Consider the following 22,868-nt stretch of genomic DNA (forward strand, 5'->3'; position numbering starts at 1 on the left):
AAAACTTGCCAAAATTCTTAGGGAAAAAAATTACCTATTTCATATTTTGGTACGTCAGCTCTCGAAAATTCATGTAAGAAGTAGTTATTATAATCCCAAATTTGTTGCAAAAATTATATGTATACATACTTATGCAAATACACAGATACATTCACACAATGTAAATAGTACAAGGAAATATATCAAATGAAAAAGTGATTGTCTCTGACTGGTTGAATTATGGGCGATTTTTATTTCTAGGAAATTTTTCAGAGTTTTCTGTACTTTCCAACTTTTCTACAATGACCAAATATGTATTAATTGAATTTTTAAAAAATCTATTCTTTGAAAGGGAGAGATGGATTACCCACTACATAGCCAGTGTTGCACACACCCAGGGAATTCATTTATGTAGCTGTGAGTGTACCAAGAAGGTGATGAACAGAGTGTGGCACCAATCTCAGTGCAGTGGCCCCTCAGTACAACTGTTAATGCTTTTAGTGCCTTGTTGAGCTATTCTTCCAGTTCCTCTCAGTGACTATTTCAAGCATCTTCACTCAGCTCTTAAATTTTCTAGGAGGCTTTTCCCCCTATTTCAAGATGAAAACTGAGATTATCGTTATGGCTGACTTCAAAAATCTACCAAAACATCCATCAATACCCATTCTCCCCTCCTTCCTATTCAAGGACATTGAGCCTTTGAAACCTCAAGCCTTGGAAGTTCACGCCATTAGAAGCTTTGCTTGGAACCTCTCTCAGTGTTCTTTCCTCCCATGTTTTGGTGACTGCACTCAATCATTTATGACTTTAATCTTCTGGTCACTGCCTTCCTTTCCATCCCTGTTTCTGTTATCATTGGGTTGAATGCAATTTCCACACAGGTGAGCCATTGAATACCTGGGCCTCTCAGTTCCTCAACTGTAGCTTCAAGGACTTGCTCCTCATCCTCCTAGCCACTCACTCCTGTGCCCATGGCCCTGCCTCTGTCATTACATCTGAAACCACAGCTGAAAGCATCCCACCTTCCGACCACCATATCATATCCCATCTTTCCAGCAAACCTGCTTTAGGCTGCCCCTGCCACCTGCTGTGATTCTTCAGCCCCATCAGATCCCTCGCTACTTACTCACTTCTCTAGCAGGCAGCCTTCTGCAGTCCAGATTCTGCTCCACCATTCCACTGGAACGGTTCTCACCTAGGCTACCAAGGACCATCTAACTGTCACATCTCAGTCCTCGCTGCCGCCTACTCGTCCCTTCAAGACTCAGCACAAGCATCACCTCCTTCAGGAAGCCTTTCAAGATTCTCCCAGACTGGGTAAGCACATTTCCTCTGTCTGCCCACAGCAGGATGGGCATCTCTCTACCAATGGATGGTTACCACATTGAGAGTATGGTAGGCCATTACGTTACATATAAATTCCATGAGGGTAGGGACTATGTCTTACTCATTTTTATATCATTGGCACCTTGTACAATACTGATACATAAGAGATCATTAAACACATGTGGACTAATTATACAAAAACTGTATAAACCATTAGCACATTAGCTACAAGTCTGTGATAACCACTGCACCAGAAAAATGACCTGTAGAACACAGGAAAGAGCATCTTCTCTTCCCCTGATTAGTCCTCAACTGATAGAGCTGGGAACACACAAAAAGCTGGCTTTGTACTTTGTGGCCTGCCAGAGTTGGGACTGCAGAAACCTGAATCCACCAGTATTAAGTCTGGGTTCAAGAAATGAAAACATCCAGGTCCCATTTGTAAGTGAAAGCTAGAGGCAGTCCAGGACATATTAACCCTTGCCTTCCCGTGGAAAATGTAACATACCCTTGTCAACTAAACCCTTAGCAGAGGCTGTGGTAGGCCACATAATGGCCCTCCAAAGATGTCCACCACATCCTAATCCCCAGAACCTGTGAATGTTACCTATACGGCAAAGGGAGCTTGCAGGTGTGATCAAGTTAAGGATTTTGAGGAAAGAGATTATCCTGATTATCTGAGTGTGCCTTAAATGTAATCCTAAGGGTCATTAAAAGAGAGAGAGGTCAGGTCAAAGTGGGAGGAGATGGGAGGACAGAACTGGAGGTTGAAGTGATATGCTTTGAAGGTGGAGATAGGGGCCATAAGCCAAGGAATCCAGGTGGCCTCTAAAAGCTAGAAAAGTCAAGGAAATGGATTCTCCCTAGAGCCTCTAGAGGGAACCAGTCCTACTGACACCTTGACTATAGCAAAACTGATTCTGGACTTATATGATCTCCAGAACTTTAAGGTGATCAATTCACGTTGTTTTAAACCAAGTTTGTGTTGATCTGTTACAATAGTCAAAGGAAACTAATACAGATATGAGAGGACTTTCCTGGATGCAATAAAGAGAGGGAACAAGAAGCAGCTTGTAGATATGTAGATATACAACTATCAGAGATCCTGGCCCCTAATAAGAAAAAATTCTTGTCACTATCAGAGACGGTGACGACCGTTGCAGAAAAATGGTGAAGGGATGAAAAGATAGTAGATAAGTGAACAGAAAGCCTACTCTGCTGTCTTGCCAATTCCCCCTCAGAGTTACATCTAACCCAACTCATGGTAGATAATGACTGGAAATTCAACCAGTGCCTTATTTTGCCCTCACCAATGAAGTCTTCAGTCCGTTGCTCACTGAAGTATAACAGTCCTTTCGGCTGGGCATGTGTTTATTCACTCCTACCTGCCCTACCAGCAGAGTAGGCACGTCATCTGCCTCTCCCTCACCCCAAACCAGGCTGCAGAAACAAGCCCACTCACCGCCAGCTGGTTCTGCAGCTGTTTGACCTGCTGCTGTAATACTTCCAGCTGCTGACTCTGCCTCTTGGAGGAGCTCACTGAGTAGGAGAGCTGCGAGAGGCTGTTCAGGGCCTCCTTCAACTTGGTGACTTCCTTCGACATCTCATTGATCTAGAGAGAAAGGAAAACTACATCAGTAGGCAAGAACGTGCTTGCAGAAGCAACATTTCAGGTATTTCTAAGCCTTGAATGTATTGGCCTGTGGGACTTGGAGACTTTGGAACAATTCCTTTTTTATAGTTTAAGAAAAACCCATAAAATGAAACATAAAAACAAATAAGCTAGCAAAGCCTCTGTGGGGACAGAGCCAGGAGTGCAGTTTCCAGGCTCTCGCCCTCACGTCGAAAGGTGCTCACTCGGGTAGCAAATGGCCATCAACTGTGATTGGATGGCCATCAGCTGTGGCTAGTTGGCCGTCAGCTTTAACCAGTGAGCCATTGGCCACTAATATAACTGCTGTGGCTATGCTAGCAGCAAATGGCGGCTAGCATGAAGATGGTGGCTGAGCTAGCAAGAGTGGATTGCAGCTAGCCAGTGAGGTTGGTTGGCAGAGAGAAGCGGACGGCAGGTTGCAGATAGTGTGGCTCCTGCTTCCTGTGTCTCCAACCAGCCGCCAGTGAGAATATAGTGGTATGACTCCCCTATCTATGGCTCTGTGGGTGTTCCTTGTTGGCCTCACCATGTACTGTGTTCTTATGTGGGGAGTGGGACCAGAGACCCGGGATGACACCCCACATGACGGCTCCTAAATCCATTATATTTAAATAAGGGCCCCAGATTAAGTATTGTTTTGATGCATGAAGGTAACAAAAGCCATGACACTGATTTCCCTTCTGAACCTTAAAAAGGGGTACTGTTGAAAAAAAATGAAACAGAAACGAGACTCTAGGTATTCTTTCTTTGGAGAAACTATGTCTTGTTCAGTATTGCTGACCTGGGCGATCCAGAACAAGTTCTAGGAACCCTGATTTTCTGGACATCTTGCTTTAAAGTAAACACTACTCCTCCCTCTACCTCCCAACCCCTGTCCCTTCGGCTTTAGAAGCTCTTTTGAAACATCCATTATAATAAAGCGATAAAGGATAAATAGTATTCTCATCAATGCCATTCAGAACATGTGACTAGGGGACTGGGATGCACAGCAGATTCGGGCACAGAACCATCCTCCAGCCCTGCCCGAGCCTTCCTCCTTCCTCCATGGCACACCCAGCCCGCCTCTCATCACAGCATCCCACACCTCTGAAAATGAGGGCCAGGGAGGGTACTTTTTATACTGACTCAAGGGGAAGCTCATGGAGTTTAGGGAAGCAAGATTAAGTGTGGGAGTATTTGGGTTTACATGTGACGGAGGAATCTGTCTGGATTCCAAGAGAGCTGAAGTTCAAGATCGGTCACAAACACTTTTCAGTTTGTGGGTTCATTTCTGATCCCTGACACTTGGCAGAGCTTCTGTAAAATAATTTTTTAAAGGGAAAAAATATGCACAACATATGCTTTAGGGAAGTGGTAGAAGGTCAGTGTTTTTTTTTTTTTCTTAAATAAATATCCAACCTACTATTGTAACGTGGCTTTGGGGACAGATGGAGTCTTGTGCGGAGCTTCTGAGCATTCACAAGAGGTTAGTGCAAACATATGCTAAAAATGTTAACTATACTAAAGGATGAAGGCCCTAGGGTGTACTAGCTAGAAATTCAACAGCCATAGAATCTCACTAACCTTCTTGTCTTTATCCTCCTCCAGTTTTGAAGAGCTCTCCGAATACCTCTTCATTTCTGCAAGCTCTTCCTGAGCATGCTGGAATTTTTGCAAAAGTTCATTTACTTCTTGCTCTTTGGATTTCAAGAGAGTCTGAGTAGTTTCCTTTTCCCTTTTCATTTGTGAGACTTCACTTCTAATCTGGGCAACCTCTGAATGGGCCTTCTCTTTCTCTTTTACGGAATCCTTCAGTTTGGATGCCAACACACTCACTTCACTTTCTAAAGACGACTGGAGCTTTTCATAGGCCGACCGGGGCACCATCGCCTCGGACATCGCAGCCTTCTCCTCTACCAGCTGTTTCTCTAGTTTGGCCACCTCCACTTCCTTGCTGGCAAGGTTCTCTTTAAGACTGTTGACTTTTTCCTCCAACTCTTTTGCAGTTGTTCTCAGCGTGGTTATCACCTGCAAATGTTCTGTGATGGTGACAGAGTTCTCTTTCTGGGCGTCAACCAGTTGTTTGAGCTGTGTCAATTCATTCAACACTTTTGAGTACTGAGACTTCATTTCGGACAGTGCCTCTTCTGCCTTAGCCCTGGATACGTTGCTCACCTGCATCAGTTTCTCATGCTCTGCTTTATGGATATATTCAGTGGTTACATCTTCTAGAGATTTCCTCTTCCTATAATCCTCCAGCTCGGCCTGGGCTTCTTTGTACAGCTGGGACAGCTCGCTCACCTGTTTGTTGAGTTCATCTATCATCCTGTTCATGGCCTCTTTCATGTCCCCAGCCTCATCACCGGCCTCTTGTGTCATCTGACTTTTCAGTGTATCTTTTAATCTCATGACTTCTTCTTGGGCCTCTTGGTATTTCCCAAACAAAAATGCTTTCTCCTTATTCATATTCTCAATAACAGAGCAGTAGGAACTTTTCATTTCCTCATACTCTTCCACAGGTGGCTTGATGACCACATCTTTCTCCCTCTCTATAAGTTTTTCCTCTAACTCTCTCACTTTGTCTTTATTTCTTTCACTTTCTTCTAACGCGTTCTGGAGCTCCTGCTTTAGCATACCTAGTTCCTCCTCAGTGATCCTTAGCTCACAATGTGAGTAACTCTCCACACTCTCAGTCGAGACAAGGCCCAGTTTCATCTGCTTCTGCACACTCAGGACTTCTTTCATCGCCTCCTCACACTTGCTCTGAGTTTCCTTAAGTTTCTGGCTGAGGTCGGAGCCATTCTTGGAAATCTCGGCATTGTTTAGGCACACCGATTCTGTCCTTCTGGACTGGAGCTCAGCCTGTAGCTGTTTCCTCTCTGCTTCAGAGCTCTCCAATCTGTTTTGCACGTCTTGCAAAATCTCTTGTAGTTGCTGAATTCTGACATCGCTGTCGATAGTAGATTTACTCAAGGGATGTGTTAAGACAGATGGAGAGGACTTGGAGTCGGGGGGAGAGGTTTCACTAAGTTTGCCCAGGGATGGGGCCAAGTCAGTGTGGGTGGAGTGGTAAGAGTCAAAGCTCAGGTCAGCTTCAGCCTCCCTGGGTGTTTTGGCCTGGGAAACAAGGCAAGAATGAAATGGCACCAAAGGTGTGGTTAGATGAGCAAGCAACTGGCATGAGAACAAACCCGAAACTTACGTTACGTATGGGAGAGCAGCGTGATCATTTTTTTGCCCCATGAGAAAATATGGTCTGGGACATGAGAGTCAGATTAATGACACTAAGACTATTCTGTCCCTATTTGGACAGGTTTTTTTGTGTGTGTGCCACTGTAAAAACGCTAGATTTGTTTGGGCTATAAAGCCTGATACAAATTTTTCCTTTATTTCTCATCTTATTCTAGTTGCCAAGATGGACAACGGGCTTAGTACAGCTATTTCTTATCAATTTCTTAAATTTGCTAAATGATCAACTTTACTAAATGAATAACTAATCATATATACACACACATATATAATTTGTCATATTATAGATATCATACTATATATATAGTTATATATAATTTATGAATTTAGCAGCTTACAAAATTAGGGCTAGTAAATCATTCTCTCAAAAACAAATAATTTGAAACTATAAAATGCTTAAGTCTATACTTAAACAAGAAGAAGAATCTAAAGTAGATGCTTAAGAAAACATACCATCTGACTAACCCTGAAAAACCCAGTAGCTTGGCTCTACACAGCAGTTTGTGGTAGCGATCCATTTACCTACCTGTAATTTATCTTGTAATTCCTTATTGTGTAAGGTAAGAGAAGCAACTTTTGCCTGTAATAGGACAAGAATATCTTGTTGGTCAGCTTCAGAACTTATATCCAGTAAGCTATCAGCACCTTGGAGAAGAGAAAGGCAATTTAAAATAATATTTAAAAATTAAACCATTATTTCTCTGACCTCTAACTCCCTTTCTGCCCAATCCAGTTCTTCACCCTAGTCCTAACTAGGAAAGCCCCACCAGCTAAATAAATGAACAGCAATTCTCAGCTACTCAGGTTTCCTTACTGGGATATTCCGGGCACAAATCTAAATGCCTGGATGCATAGAACTCATCTGAGAAATGATGGATTTGGTCAGACACTGTCCATTCTCTTGATTAAGCATCATACTTTGGTTGTTGTTTTTGTTTGTTTGTTTGTCTGTTTTATTGTTTCCATGCCTAATTAAGTTTCATTTCTGTGAACGCTTTTAGAAATATGTCCCTTGGTTCATTCACTTCTTATCACCACCATCATTACACTAGTTCAAACTTTATCACCATACTTTGAAACTCTGCAAACGGCTTCCTAACAAATCTCTATCTCTCTCCTCTCCCTAGTAAAAATGTAGTCTGCATACCATTGTCAGACTAATCTTCCTAAAACAGTCTTTGATTCAGTCACTCATTTGGTTCAAGTGTTTTAATTGCTCTCCCTCCAAAAATAATCTCCAAATTCCTTTATCTGGATTAAGTAGATTGGGGCCTCTATGATCTGGCCCTAATCTACCATTTTAGGCTCATGACTCATGATTTCTTCCTCTAGTAACCCATGTTCCTCAGGTTCAAGGTTTCCATCAGACCCTCTATGTTCTCAGCACGAGGCTGCTGCTTTAATTCTTCACCATATGGCTGCCCTTGCAGCGTCTCTTTGGTTAGGTATATCTTAGACATCTTTCAAGACCCACGTCAAACTAGGCCTCCTCCTTAACGCATTCGCTGATCAACCCAGCACAAAACGGTCTTCTCTGAATCCCATAGTCAACACCTTTGGTAAACCACAACTATATTTGACACCCTACTGATTATCATGCTCAAATGGTATCTAAAGCAATACTGCTCAAAGTGTTCACTGATCGAGTCAAGAAACTTGCTCCAGAATAGTATTCAATATATTGCTTCCTTCATCCAGAAAGTCTTCCAATGAAAAAAAAAAAATGTCAGCTGGACAAATTGGCACACTCAATGATATAGCTGGATGACCTTCTGGTGCAAGCTCTTTGTTTATCTGGACTGACAACATTTTACAGACTACATTCTGAATAGCACTAATCTAAATATTTTACTGTCATTTTTTAATTTTCTCACAGCCATTTAATACCAAGATGAAAGCTTTAATCTTAATTTGGAAGGATGCAAAATGACAGTTCTTCATGGAAATGCTTATTTCTGGTGTCAAGTGAGTAAGCCACAGCTTTATGACATGACATAAAGTCATGTGAGCATGGAATAAACCAGAAGACTGGGAGCATGACTGTAATTCTAAGCAACAGAAATTACTTCTAAGATATAATAGATGGATTTTAAAGTATCCAATGTAACAACTGTTCAGTTATACTAACATTGATCTCTGCCAGGAATTAGAAAGTTTAATATTTCTAAATTATGTGAGTTAAAGTCTCCAAACACATGAAATGCTAAGACTACGAAACTGAACGCTGGAGCAAAAAAAGGCCTTTGAAATAATCTACTGTACATTTTAAATTGCTTCTGAAATACTATACTACATTCTTAGAGGGTCAACCTGCAGGATTGGACTCTTAATACAATAAATTAAACCCTATCTTGGTGAAGAGAACCCGATTATGTGTGATTTCATTAGTACCCCAGTTTTGCATGTGTCTATTTAAGATCCAAAGTAGAGAAGTTAGATTGTGGCAGCCATGGAAGTGCTCAGTTGGCTCTGCTTTCAGGAAACAACCTGTTGCTCCCCTTCAAGGAGCTGCCAACTGACAGCTTGCAGTCCAGGGACCTCGACTCAAAATCTTTTTAAATGCGTAAAACAGAATATACAGGCTACAGTAATTCAAGAACTTATTTTGTAATAGAACAAATAACAAGATCTGGCGGCAGGTCTAATAACTGCCAGAATTTCTAGTAGAAATATTATAAACGATATTTCAAGAAACCTGCAATAACTGTAAGGTGGTATGACATTATCTGTGAATTCGTTTGCTGTCCAAGTCCCCGGGCTGCTTATACCACTGGGAGTTATTGCCTATATTCATTCATAACTAAAGGAAGTGTTAACATGTAGATAGTGACAAATGAAAACAGAGATATATGTTTTTCACATCCAGGCTCTGAGACTCCTTCAAATCCAGGCACAAGCCCTTGAAGTACAGACAGTGTCCGCCTGTGTGGGACTGGCAGCTTTGGGGTGGCATGCCGGGGTTCTCCAGCCTCCCTACATAGTAGCCCGTTGGCCTTTGCTCTCTCGAAGCTGACATGGAACAGAGATGGCTCAAAGGAAGAAAAATGAATGCACTTTCATCTCACCTGCAGTACTGTCACTCAGTCTGTCTTTGTTTTCCCGTATGGAACTGATCTCAGCCTGCTGGAACACAAAAATGACTTAAAAGAATATTCCCGAACGTTTAACATTCCACAAAAGAATCAAGCAAATGTTTCTCCTTGGTGGTACCAGAAAAACAGAAAATCTCCAGGAAAGAATGTATTTTAAAATATAAGTGAATAAAAGTGATAACTATCTGCTAAGGTATACTTTCCAAAACATTAGAAGTAACAGAGGGTATATTCTCAAGATATTTTTCAGAAATTTCATTTAGTAAGTGTAGTACAAATATCTTTTAAGATGATAATGTTATGTAATAGCGAATTTAGTGGGCTGTGATCTAAAACTTGAGATGGCAAATACTACTTTCAAAATGAAGTAAAAAAGAAGTTATACCTACCTGGGTAATACATTGATTAAAATATATGAGAAGTACTTTTTAGCATTATCATTTAACAAATTAACTGCTATTAATATATTACTGTTATTATTGTTGTTGTTGTTGTTGTTATTTCTAAGAGAAATGGTAGTAAAGAAGACCTGTCCGGGAAGGAAAAGGTGATTTTATAAAGGAATAAAAATTTTTGTGGTCTTGGATTAGCAATCACCTAAATATTTCTTCTAAACCTTTGTCTGTGAATATCAGTTAATATATTGCAAAATTTCTTGTAACTTAAAAGCCAGAGTCTCATTTCAAAACAAAATACAGTGACTGGCCAGAAATTACTATTTTTTATATAGATGAGCTGCAGACCACAATAAGTGAGATAATTTTCAGCAAAGAAACTTTTGTAAAGGCCCAAATGCTAAAAATGAAGTGGCTCATTTTTGGTAAATGCTTATCTTTACAAAAAGCTCTTTTCACTTTAAAAAATGTATGCTTATTTTTATTTTTCACCTATATTAAAGTACAATAAACAGCACCCATACAAAGTTTACAATTTGAAGAGTTTTTTTTTTGACAGATACATGCCCATGGAATGACCACTATAGTCAAGAGACATAATATTTCCATTACCACTAAAAGTTTCCCCATGCCTCACACAGTCAATCCCTGCCCACCCTATTCCCAGGCAACCACTACTCTCCTTTTTGAATTTTCTAGAATTCCTATAAAACAGAATGCCATAGCATATGAATTTCTCTGTATCTGTCTTCTTTCACTAAGCATGACGATTTTCAGACTTATCTGTAATACTGCTTGGACATAATTTCATTCTTTTTTTATGGCTTATTAATATTTCACTTATATGGAAAAATCTCATTATCTGTATCTCTTCGCTTCTTGAAGGACATTAGGATTATTTTCTAGTTTGACGATAATTGAATAAAGCTGCTATAAACATTTGTGTATGAGATTTTTTGAGACATATATTTTAACTTCTCTTGGGTAAACATCTACGAGGAGATGGTTAGAACATGTGTTAGGTATATTTTGAATTTTTAAAGAAACTGTCAAACAGCTTTTTAAAGTGGTTGTGCCATTGTACATCAGCAAGAGCGTGATAGTTCTCGTTCTTTCACATGTCACCAACAATTGCTATTTCTCATCTTTTTAAACCTAATCCAGTCTAAATAGTGTCACTTGATCTTTTCATGGTTTTTAAGGAAATGAAAATCTTTATATACTCTATTTTTGAAAATCAGCTTGTAATATTATTCTTTTGAATGCATTGCCTCCTTTAAGGCATGATCATATTAGATTATGGTACTAATTGTAAGAACATAACTTCTTTTCCTTGCCTTGCCTGGTATAGGTATTCATCTTAAGAATTTATTAATAAAATCTAGTTAAAGTGAGGAAAATGGTAAGTTGATAGAATCTTTTCCAAGTTAAAAGAAAATTTATTGTTAGTAATTCCTTGGATGGGGGAAATAAATATACAAGTATACCATTAAAATTTCATTTTAACGACTCTGGGTGGTGAACACACAAAGTGATATATAGATGATGTATTATAGAATTGTATACCTGCAACCGATGTAACTTTACTAACAATTGTCACTCCAATAAACTTTAATTAAAAAAAAAAATTTTCATTTTAACAATTATAAATTTTACTTTCCTCCCAAGTGCAAATTTTCTAGTGATTGTTAGGTAAACAGATATTGAATTGAAATATCCGTCCATTCCTTAAAATACTTTCCAACAAAAGATATACAGAATCAGATGGAATAGACCTAATGGATTTTTAAAAATTTCTAAAATAAATACATATTACTGTTATAGTCAGGAAAAAGCTTAATTAAAAATATGCAATTACTTCTCAGAAAGATATCAGAGAACAACAAAAATTTCCAATTTTGATTGGCATTGTGTCAACTCAATTTAGTAAGAAGACTGGTTATTAGGTTAAGTTCTCATCTTTGTCCATTTTTATTAAATGAAGAAATTACTACTTAATGAATGTAATTTATTCATCTGACTCTTTTTGTATGGGGTCCATGCCAGGAAAAATAACCAAGGGATGCTTCTTGATGACAGGTTGTAAACTTCACTGAGAAGTATATTCTGTTTTGCACTGTATTATATAACTTAAACCAAATCTATTATGTGTCATACAATTCAATAGCAAAATTAAACACAGAAAAGAAATACCTTGAAGGGAGGTTCAGCGAAAAATACTGATTCCTTTCCTGAAAGTGGTGTTGAAGTTATTGATCTTGGGGAAGACACATCACTCAACTAAATAAGAAAAACAAACAAACAAAATGAAAATCATGGATAAAGAATGCTTCTTCAAAGTCTTTTCTTCTCCAGTGTCAAAGAATTTAACCAATACAAATAAATCTAGCAGTAATTATCCTTTGTTTTAATTATTTCAGAGGTAATATATTTTCAACGTAACTCAGCTACCTCAAATACTTTTTGAAAGTTTGCAGAATATAAATAAGTAACTTTGCTCTTGTATTTACTTGACTCAATTTTAAAAATCTATAAAATTTCTGTTACAGGTTGAGATTATTAATGAATATGCTAACACAGTTAAAATTACTTATTAAATGTGATATTTCTCTCAACTATTAGCATATGGATTATTCTTTTTATGGCCTATGATTTTTTAATAAGAAACCTCAGCCCATTTTTATTTGCTGTTTTATAGATATCTGCACTTCTTCCTCTACACAGTAGTCACTATAATCTCAAATGAAAGCTGCTTTTAATATAATCAACCTTAAATATAATTAGAAAGGCTAATATATTTTAACAGTGTTTTAAGAAATCCACTACAATTCATTTTCAACTAACTGCCTCACCAGCTACCCATTCTCCTGCCCTTTACTAGAGCTGTAAATATGAGGTTCTAACGGGACTAAACTTATTATCGTAAGGAAAAAGTTTCTGTCCTAAAGATTGAGAATTTCCTTGAGGCTTTATCAAAAAAAGTACTGTTAATTCTTCAGTTTTGAAATCAATAAGAATCAACCTATTTCTTTACAAATAATCAAAATCCTTTGTACCACAATTGTAATTTAAAACCACTGAAGAAAATTTGATATGTGCATTGAAGGGTCAATTCTAAAACATTTCTTTTGGGCTTAAACACAAAACAACAAGACTATGCCTTTGTTGTTGTACGTTTGTTCATTGTTGGTTTACTTTTGTTTTTACCTGGGTAGGACTGATAGGAGGTGGTGGAGCTTTGCGTTTTTTTGGAGTTCCACTTCTTTCTGAGCTTATTTTAGAGACTTGATCATGCTGAAAGTTATCACAGTCCAAAGAATGGAGGTGGGTTAGTTAGGTTAGTAAAGTCTGAGCAAATAGCTTCATCAAACAATGAGAAAAACCTCAACAGCTCATGCATGTCTTATTTTATCAAGATCTGAAATTTGCTACCAACATTAAAATAAGTAATATGCATGCTCCAAGTTTTCTTCCAGCAGCCCATGCTTTAATAGCAAGAAAATAAAAAAACACAAGACAAAATCAGATTAAGTTGGTGTGCAAAACTGGGAAAGTAGAGAATGAGAGGTTCTCTGCCACAATTTAAAACCTAGGATACATTCCAAGTCTAGCTTTCATCTTAAAACAAAGCCATGGTATTTTCCCCACTTTTGTATTACTTCCATTTATTTTCTTATTTTTTTTTCCATTCATTTACTTAAGAATATAAATACAGGGGAAAGGAAGAATCTTATCTCTGAAGGTTATGGATAAACAAGTAACAGTTAGTACATAATAAATTCAGTACTCAGTGTGTTCATATTTTTTTCCCAAAAACTCTGATGTATAAATGAGTAAATATAATAGCCAAACATATATCTTGTTAATAAAGTAAGCAAGAGTAACTATACTTTTCTTAAAAACTCCAAAATAACAGGGCAAACTTCTCAATTTCTGTGTAATGCTAATGACATATTAGAAAAGCCCCACTTAAAAGGAAAAGCTAAATTTCTTATTTTCATTAAATATCTAACAATGCCATGGATATAGTCTACAATTCTTGTGATATTACAAGTATTTAAAATATTGTTATTTGAGAGTTTAAACCACATCAAACATTTTCACAACAATAGGAAATATTAGTAACTTTTCAGAAAAAGATGACTATATAAGTAGGAAGTTAAAAGTTCAAGCTCTGAAAATAGGGTAAACCATTTCAAAAACATGTACCACCTTATAACAATGAATCATTTATTTTAAAGATATTTCACTCCTCAAGTGTTTTCACTATAGTCTTTATCACTTTTCTAGTAGACCACAGAGTGGCTTAATCAGAACATTTTCAAATTCCCCCAAGCAAAGATTTAAAAAAAACAAAAACAAACAAAACCCTACCCCAAAGATAAATACCTGCTTTGGTTTTGTTGGTGTCTTTAAATCTATAGAGGAAAAAGTGGAAAACAACAACAAAAAAAGAACTATGAGAACCATAATAACTCATATCTACTTTGGGTGGGGGGATACACACACAACATACACAATATTTAACACTTCATTTTTCTTCAAGAATATGTTTAAAAGAATAATAAAATATATCATGTTGCACAAATTCCTTTACCCTTTGGGGAAAATGCAGTGGATAAACTTAAAACAACACAGGCTATTTTCTTTCACATACCAACATCCTGAGAGATTTTCGATAATAGAAGGCTTTGAATTCCTGCATTTTCTGAGAGTTTGGAATAATGTAAGGCATTGTGTCCAAGAGAATCTACAAGGGTTAGGTCTGCACCCTTTTTAATTAAGGCTTCCACAATATTCGAGCTCCCAATCTCACAAGCCACCATGAGAGCAGTTCTAAAGAAAAACAGAGACACCAAATTAGTACCAACAAAATGTGACAACTCTTTCCTTCGAAATCATTTCAGTTGTCTTAAAAACAGGGAAAAGAAGAGTAAGTGCTGTTAATCTAGGGAATTCACAATGGAATGTTATCAAGATGAAATTAGGTAGTTTTTGTTTTTTTTTAAAACCTCAGAATAATTCAAAACATTAAGCCATGTTAGGTCAAATAACATAGACATAATCTTCTAAACATGATGGAATTTACTACGATTGGCACAAATCTTGTCCTCCTTCCACCTCAAGCATTTTAAACTACTTATATACATTGTTAAGACTGTTTTCAAAAAGAAACCAATGTTTACATTTATTGAGTTTTGCATGAAAAGTCATAGGAAATGGCCTATTCACTTTAGTATTTAATAATCTCATCACAGACTCAGTGATCTTCCCAGAAGTCTGGGGAAAAATATTTTAAGTCAAAACAGATTCTTGATTATCAAAAAAGGCAGGGGAAAAAAAAGTTAAAACCACTGGATAACAAATGATCCAAAATACAGCTGTGATATTTTGAAAGACTCTCAGAATATGGGTATCTCTGAAATCACATGATTTGTAATTCTGTGGTACCTTCCATTTTTGTCCCTGGAATTTACATCTGCTCCATGATCTAGAAGAAAGCGACAGACCTCACTGTGGCCACTTTGGACTGCAAGAAGCAGTGGTATGTTCCCATCCTAGGAGACAAATTCAGATGAAGATTTTAACTCAGATGCCAAATGCCAGAATTACAAAGGTCTTGTTCTTTCTACATTGATTCCTGAATTATCCTTCTGGTTGTATATGTAACCCGCCCACCCCCACCCCAACGATAGTCTGTGCCCCAGCTGAGCATCTTAGCACCACTCTTCTTATGGAATTTCACTGACTGTTAGCTTTCCCTCAGGAGCCTGAGCCTCTCGGGCTGCTTGTTCCCTCGGCCATCACTCAGTCTGATGAGGATGTGAGAGAGAGTGGAACACAGAGTATGTAAAGGCTCAAGGCATATATCCCATGTTTACTGAGGGATAGTTGTGGAGAAATGAAGGACCTGTTTCACATGGCATCAGTAGGTCCCACCGCCCTCTAAGCAGCTTCTTCTGAGGGACCACATGTACCCTGTCACTACTGTCTTCTTGGAAAGCACACCCTTGCATTATCTCCCTAGGTATCAAAACACCACATTAATTAAGAGTCTGTCTATTACTGACTCATGACTAGATAAAGAGATGGATGGAAGGAAGCATTGGTTGAATATGTTACAATTTGACAATTGACAATTCCTTTGGAAAAAAAGGAAATTAGATCCTCAACTCATATGCATAGGTGGATGAAGAATTTAAATATTACATTAGAAAACAAATTAAAAAAAAATACTAGAACACATAGGTAACTATTTCCATAATCCTGGGGTGTGGAAGGCCTGACTCAAATGACACAATCAGAACGACAAGCTTTTATTCTGCTCTTTCCTTGAACACACCCTACAAATGGGGTTGATAGTAATATTTAAAGTAGATGTTTTCAAATAGGCAAAGGAAAAAGATAAGTTAGAATTTATCCAATAATTTTAGCGTGGGGATTTTTAAAAATACAGTTGGTGCTAAAGATAAAGTCTCTTCTTAAAATAGAATTTCAGACACATTTCTAAAATTATCTCTATGAAGTTATAATATTTTCTGGTTATAAAATACGGAAATTCGGGGAGTATGAATTTATTTACAGATTCTATAAGCTTACTTCACAATTTCCCCATCAGGAATAAGTGTGTGCTTATTAATTCCCACGCAACAGCGGGAAATTTAACCCTGTAACCAGGAGCAACAGGTATGTAAATCCATTCTCCAAATAGTCCAGGGAGGTTAAAATAGGCTAGAGGTGGTCTTCAAAGTTGAGAAACCCTACCCAGGAATGTCCAAGATGACACATGGGGAGCTGAAAGAAAACACTAGAACTTCTATTTAAACTTTTTTACTTTTAAAAATCAAAAAAATGTAAGTGTTACTAAAATTTAGGTTGAGGGTAGATCACATCAAGCTAATACTTTACATCTGTTTTGCAGAAAAGGCTCTACACTGACAATCTATAGAATCTGCCAAACACTTAGGTCTCCAAGGTCTTAGTGACTCACAGAAGTAGCTCACAGTGCTCTAGAAAACAGTGTCCACCTCCACTTGGAGTGGCCACCTGGTACTCACCAAATCCTTGAGGTTTATGGGGCTTTTGTGTTCGCAAAGAGCCTGCACAGCTTGAAGGCAGCCCTGTGCCGCTAAGAAAAGGGAAAAACAAACACCACAGCTGATCACAAAACCACTCTCACAAGCAGGGCATCACACCCTCTTAGCAAGGAGAAGTTTAGGTTCTACCCAGTTTGCATTGAAGAGACACGGTGTCAGGAAGGTGAAGGAAGAGGCTCTCAATTATTGTTTAATTTCAGTGTCAGCCAGACCTAAAGCCAGCAACTGCCAGCTGCGGTTGGGCAATCATTTGACTTAGCTTTTTCCACAACTAGCACTAAAAGAAATGTGTAACTCTAATCATCCCAGAGTTCAGTGTCAATGTTTTGTCACTTGAAGCAGTGTGACAGATAGCAAAACAAGAGGTGATAAACTGACTGATGTTCTTAATGAGCACCAAGTCAGAAAAGCTGTATCACACATTACCTGACATCTACAAATGCTTATGAATAGCTTAGATGAAACAAGAACGTTACATTGATTAAAACATAATAACCACGACGATTTTTACTGGTTGTTTGTTGGGCAATCGATGAATTCTAGGTTCGTGCCTTGGTATTTGCAAAATGAATAAATGGGAGTGTCTAGGAATGATGACAGAAAACAGCACTAGGAAAATACGGTAAGTTTAGGGGTTTGAATCAGGAAAATGAGAAGTTAGTGTGTCTTATGGCAGAAGAAGACAAATAAAAGAATGACACTTACCTGCATAATGTAAAGCTGTTTTCCCAGAGCTGTCAATACTTTCGGCCGGGCATTTAGACTGTAAGACAAAGATAAACACATCCATATAATAAAGTTCCATTCGATTCAGTTCATCTTTTTCCTGTACAGTATGATGGGACTTATGAGGAAAAGTATAAACATGAATGAGCCCCAAATGCCACGCTCCAGGTCCTGTAGTTTCTTACGAGGAGGGAGACTCATCTCCAAGTAATCACGACATAGGCAAACTGTCACCCTGTTGACATACCATCCTCTTAGCTCCTAGGGCCCTGCCTGGCCCATCTATCCTCATCTTCTTCCCACTGCTCTGGTCACTTCTCCTCCTCCTCCCTAAACCTTGGGGTTCCTCAGTGTCTCTCTCTAAGCTCTCTTCCTTGGTATTCTCATCCACATCCATAGCTTAAAATACCATCTAGAAGCTAATGACTCCCAAACGTGTATCTTAGTAATAACAACAATATTGTGTATTAGCTATCACGGCCAGGCACTGTTCAAAGAGTTGTTTTAAGGCTTCTAACAACCCTGGTTAGATACTATCATTAAGTCCCATTTTCAGATGAGGAAACTGAGGTACAAAGATGTTAATAATCTGCTCAGGTCGCAGTAAGTGGCAGAGCCAAGATTTGAACCCAGAGAGGCTGAGCTGGAGCCTGTGTTCTTGTCTGTACACAACAGAGGTCATTGCTAAGCACCAGGCTTGATACCCCACTTCCTATTTCCCATTTCCGTTCTGAGGTCTCACAAGCGCCTCAAGAAATCTTCTGGTTCCCTTCCCCTCCCCCCATCCTCCCAGACACTTCCTCGTCTCCATTAACAGTGACATGTCAATCCAGTCAATGAGCCAGAAACTACTGAGTCACCTCTGATTTCTCCTCCTCCTTCCACATCTAATTTTCCAGCACGTTCTGTCGAGTCTGTCTCCAAAACATACCCTGGGTCGACTGTTTTCTGTTTCTCCACCACGAGCTAGTCTAAGCCGGCACCTTCTCACCTGGACAGCTGCTTAGTAGATCTCAACAGTCCAGCTTTCCCCGCCTTTAATCAATTCTGTGTACAACTAGGGTGATCTTTTAAAAACTGTGAATGTCACTCTTTGCTTAAAAGCTCTTCAGAGTCCCACGCTGTCCATCATGACATATAAGGTGTGCATCACATACCTTTCTCCTCACCGGCTTTGCCCCAGGCCCACTCACTGGCTTTCTTTCCTCTGACTCGTGTCTTTCCTGACTTAGGCCTTCATACTTGCGGTTGTGTCTGGTTGCAATGCTTTCTCTTGGCTCTTTGCACTGTTGAGTTCTCAGTTTCAATATCACCTCCTCCACGAGGCCTTCCCTGAACACCACCCCTCACTCCTCTCTCACAGTACCCTGATAATTTCCTCTTAATGTTGTGCAATTTGTAACATGTAGTTGTGTACTGTTTACCAGACTGCAAGCTCCACCAAGACAGGGACTGCTCTGCTCATGAGTATATACTCGATGCCTGATACAGTGCATGGTGCCCAGGGAACACTTGCTAGAAGAGTGGGGGAAATAGCGGGCTATACCAGGAGAGAGAGAGTTCATTTGAATTTGAAGGATTTCACAAGCCTCTATTTGTGTTGCTTGACTTTAGGAGGCAAGATTTCAAAACGGCGGCCACTGGAGAGGGAAAGTATCTCCAGCAGACAGACAGCAAAAGCAAAGGTCTAGAGAGCCCAGAAAGAGGAGTAAATATAGAGGGTGCAGGGGTGAGGGGTGGCAGGAGATAGCAGGGGACACATCACAAAGGGCTTGGATTGCCAAGACGAGAGGTAAAGAACTGCCGAGACAGGCACAGGACCCAAGGAAAGCAACCCATTGGGAGGATAGCAAATCCTCAGGTTTTCACACCTACCTGGAGAGAAGAACAACATTCAGATAATTTGTCAGTTCAGGGAGGCAAGAATAGGCAATGTTAAAGCGAAATGTCTGTCTGCCCTTCAGTGGTGAGAAAAATGGAGCTCAAGTTACAACTTACCATGCTTTGGCCTAATTTTAGAACAGCACAAGGAACTGTTTAAAGACTTCAAAGATTCCAGAGAAAAACCAAACCATTTGCATAACCAGATATAAAATTACATTAGAGGCTAGAATATCTCGTCCTTGCTCATGAGGATTTCCAGCTTGTCAAGTTCATTCTTCCTTAAAATCAGAGCCAGATGCAAAGTCTCGATAGCCAAGCCAGGATGAGAATGGAGATTTAAAACACTTAGAAGTTTAAGAAATGGAAGTGAGACCAAGGGTGTGGAGGCAGGGCACCTACTTGGGCAAATCAATGATTTTCATTTATCCGGGGAGTCCAGTCCCAGGGGAGGCAGATAAGAAAAGTTCCATTTTAATTGTTTCCAGGGAGAAGCCTCATAATAAAAATAAAAATAATCACAGATGTTGATCTATTTTTCTTGAATTTCGCTTCAAAGACCTGTTAAAGTTAAGCATTCCTGGCACTGGCGGTAGCTTGCATCGTGTAATGCAAGACAAGAAGCTGTGTGATCAACAGAGCAGGACAAGCTAAAGAATGTGACCACATTTCTGCATTAGAATTGCAAAGCCAAATTAAAGCAAGATGCAGGGTCCCGAACAGTGCTCTGGCTGAGACAACAGCTCCACAGAACAGACAGTACTCCAAACACAGATTTATTGCTGTGCCTGAAAGCAGCCAGCCTGCATGTGGACTGCCAACAGCTGGCTGTTTAAGTAAGGACTGGTACTGGGATTTCATTAAATATTCATCTTTAAAGATTTACGGACATCGTCACCCCAAGCGATCATTATAAACTTCCTGGCAAGGTTATCAAACCAGGGAGTTCGCTTAAAATTATACTGAAGAATAAAACCAAGAACTTAAAAACTGAGACCTAAAAACTCATCGAGTTACATACAAGGAAACAATGGTTGCAATTTTGCTTGGCAGGAAGAGCTGTCTTTATTCTACTAATGATTGGAAGAGATAATACTAGGATAGTGGAGATCCTATGTATATTGTAAGGATCTCCAACAGCACGGAAAAAAATTTTTTTTTTAACTCATTAATGGGAACAAGTCCTTCAGAAAAGAAAAGAGAGGAGTTGTACAAAGGAGAGAAAAGGACTGGATTCCAGGAAGACACTCCAAATGGTGATTAGGACCCTCTTCCCTAGCAGTGAAATTGCTATGGGAATCATCTCCTCGGCTGTCATTTCAAAAAGGAAGCTTCTTAGGAAACCCACCTTCTTGGGTCAGTGTTTAAAGGAGAGCGAGAGAGTGAGAGCGAGAATGAGACAGAGAGAGAGAGAGAGAGAATATTTGTTCTTTCACAGGTAAGGTTACTTTAAATTTTAAAAACAGTACTCGTATGCTTCTAACTTGAAGCTGTTGGCCTCTTTTACCTGGAGGAGTTTCCTGACGCATTCGTGGTGGTTGTTCTTGGCTGCAAGGTGCAGAGCACTGTGTCCTGATGGATTTAAAAAGAAAAGGGAAACAAAAGCCACACGTTTTAAATCTCTTTCTTATCTCTGTAATGAAGACAACTATGAGGAAATAAATTGTTCTCCAACAAAGATGGGATTGTTATTCTTGAGAGGAAGGCCTCAATTTCTTATCTCTAAAGTTAAGTGTGACAAAAGTGGGGGAACACAGAGCATCCTGCCCACTGGATAATATTCAGGGTCTGCTCCAACGGCCATTCTTTTGGGGTGCAATTAAGCTTGGGCTAGAAGCCTGTGGTGGACTTATAACATGCAGCATGCAAGTTCTGCCTTCAGCTGTCAATGTATACACCAAATGTCCTACATCCACAGTCACACCAGGCTGGAACTGCCACAGGCCTAGGGACCCAACACAGGCAGCCTGCGAGCCAGCAGAGAACATACTAAACACCCACATACTTCCGGCCCTACCTTTGACCTCTCATTTCTCTCTCCTCCAAATATACTCTAGTCCCTGAATGGAAATTACCTGGAGTTCTCAGATATTCAAAGTTCTTATGTAAAAGAAGGGAAAGAGTGATAAAAAAAAAACAAAAAAAAAACCACACACTGTTAAAATAGCATTTCTTTACATTCTCTTCATAGAACACGACCCCAACATGTGGCTGTCTGATGTTTCTCTGGACAGATAACTTTAGGAAATCCTAATGCTATATCCAAGTGCCCCCACTGCTCCCACTTATGGGATGTCTACGGAAGAGGGGCTAAGGGGCTCTGGGGCTATCAGAACAGCAGGCTCCCAAGCCTAGGGCCTTGACAAATTGTTCTCTGCTTACCCTGGATTCCCTTCCTCTAGGACAACCCAGCTTGCTCTCTCACCTCTCTCTGATGCCTCTGAACAAGGCCTTTCCTGACCTCCCCTCTGAAGATTCCAATTTCTCCCCCGCCCTTTTTATCCCTACTCCCTCGTTTCTCTGTGCTGCACAGTACCCAACGCTTTCAAACACTTCCTTCCCACCTGCCCCCTCGCTCTCGTTCCACAGATGTACATATTTATGTAGTTAATTGTCCTTTCTCTACTTGAATGTAAGCTCAGTGAGGACAGGAATTTTTGTGTCTAATTCCCTGCTATATTACCCAGTGCCTGTGATAATGCCAGCACATAGTAGGTTCTCAATACACACTTGTTACTTTAAATGAGAGGGTATGTTCATTACAAATATCTGGGGAGAGGAAATCAAAAGTTACCACCGCCAGCCAACCCAATACATCTAGTAAACTCTTAAATCCTACATTTTCCAAACTCATATTTGACTAAGATACATCCTCAGTGTTAACAGCTGTAAACAATCCATGCTTTGGAACAGGGTCAATGCAAGGTTTCTCACCTCAAAGCTACTGACATTTTAAGCTGGAGGGGGTTGTCCTGTGCACTGTAGGATGTTAAGCAACATCTCTGCCTCTACCACATGGGACAATCAGAAATGTCTCCAGACACTGCCAAATATCCCCTGGGAGTAGGGGGCAGAATCACCCCCGGTCCAGAACCACTGACTTAGAGGACCAATTTCTTTTATATGGTGGTCCAGTCTCCAAATACCATTTCTCCTTGCTGAATTAGTCTTTACTCTGTAACACTGATTGGAAATCCACTAATCATTAGAGAATCGCTATGTCTAGGAAGTACCATATTTAAAAATTAGAAGGTTTAGGACCGCAGAGAGCTGCACAAAAGCATGCGGTCAATAGATCAGATCCTTCTTTTCTGAGATCAGCTGTACTGAGAGCTTTTCAGGGTATGCCGAGGGGGTGTATATGGGGTGGGGCACTGAGAGGCAGGGATCCCTCCATCCCCTCCCAAACAGCTGAGGATAAGAAAGATTAGGAAACGAGGGAAATGAGACCCTTGGAAGCAGGAAGGCAACCATCTTCCCTACCCCTTCC

The 22,868-nt window shown here is 39.5% G+C and overlaps 1 protein-coding gene across 13 annotated transcripts in view; it reads right to left on the minus strand.

The window, feature by feature from the left end:
* The window catches only part of RAI14 (retinoic acid induced 14), a 135,210-nt gene that overhangs the window by 2,693 nt on the left and 109,649 nt on the right, over positions 1-22,868 (minus strand). For 6 of the 13 annotated variants that reach the window (XM_019737233.2, XM_019737232.2, XM_074329022.1 and 3 more), the window contains 12 exons: positions 20,886-20,950; positions 17,477-17,534; positions 16,733-16,803; positions 15,126-15,232; positions 14,332-14,510; positions 14,064-14,092; positions 12,882-12,968; positions 11,868-11,954; positions 9,253-9,310; positions 6,714-6,832; positions 4,523-6,055; positions 2,768-2,917 (listed from right to left, as the gene is read on the minus strand). In XM_019737233.2, coding sequence (XP_019592792.2) covers positions 2,768-2,917; positions 4,523-6,055; positions 6,714-6,832; positions 9,253-9,310; positions 11,868-11,954; positions 12,882-12,968; positions 14,064-14,092; positions 14,332-14,510; positions 15,126-15,232; positions 16,733-16,803; positions 17,477-17,534; positions 20,886-20,950 — 2,543 coding nt within the window. The remainder of the gene's footprint in view (positions 1-2,767; positions 2,918-4,522; positions 6,056-6,713; positions 6,833-9,252; positions 9,311-11,867; positions 11,955-12,881; positions 12,969-14,063; positions 14,093-14,331; positions 14,511-15,125; positions 15,233-16,732; positions 16,804-17,476; positions 17,535-20,885; positions 20,951-22,868) is intronic. The other 7 variants (XM_074329024.1, XM_074329023.1, XM_019737235.2 and 4 more) reach the window with 3 other exon arrangements.

Source organism: Rhinolophus sinicus, linkage group LG03 (assembly GCF_036562045.2).
Source record: "Rhinolophus sinicus isolate RSC01 linkage group LG03, ASM3656204v1, whole genome shotgun sequence".
Taxonomy (NCBI): domain Eukaryota; kingdom Metazoa; phylum Chordata; class Mammalia; order Chiroptera; family Rhinolophidae; genus Rhinolophus; species Rhinolophus sinicus.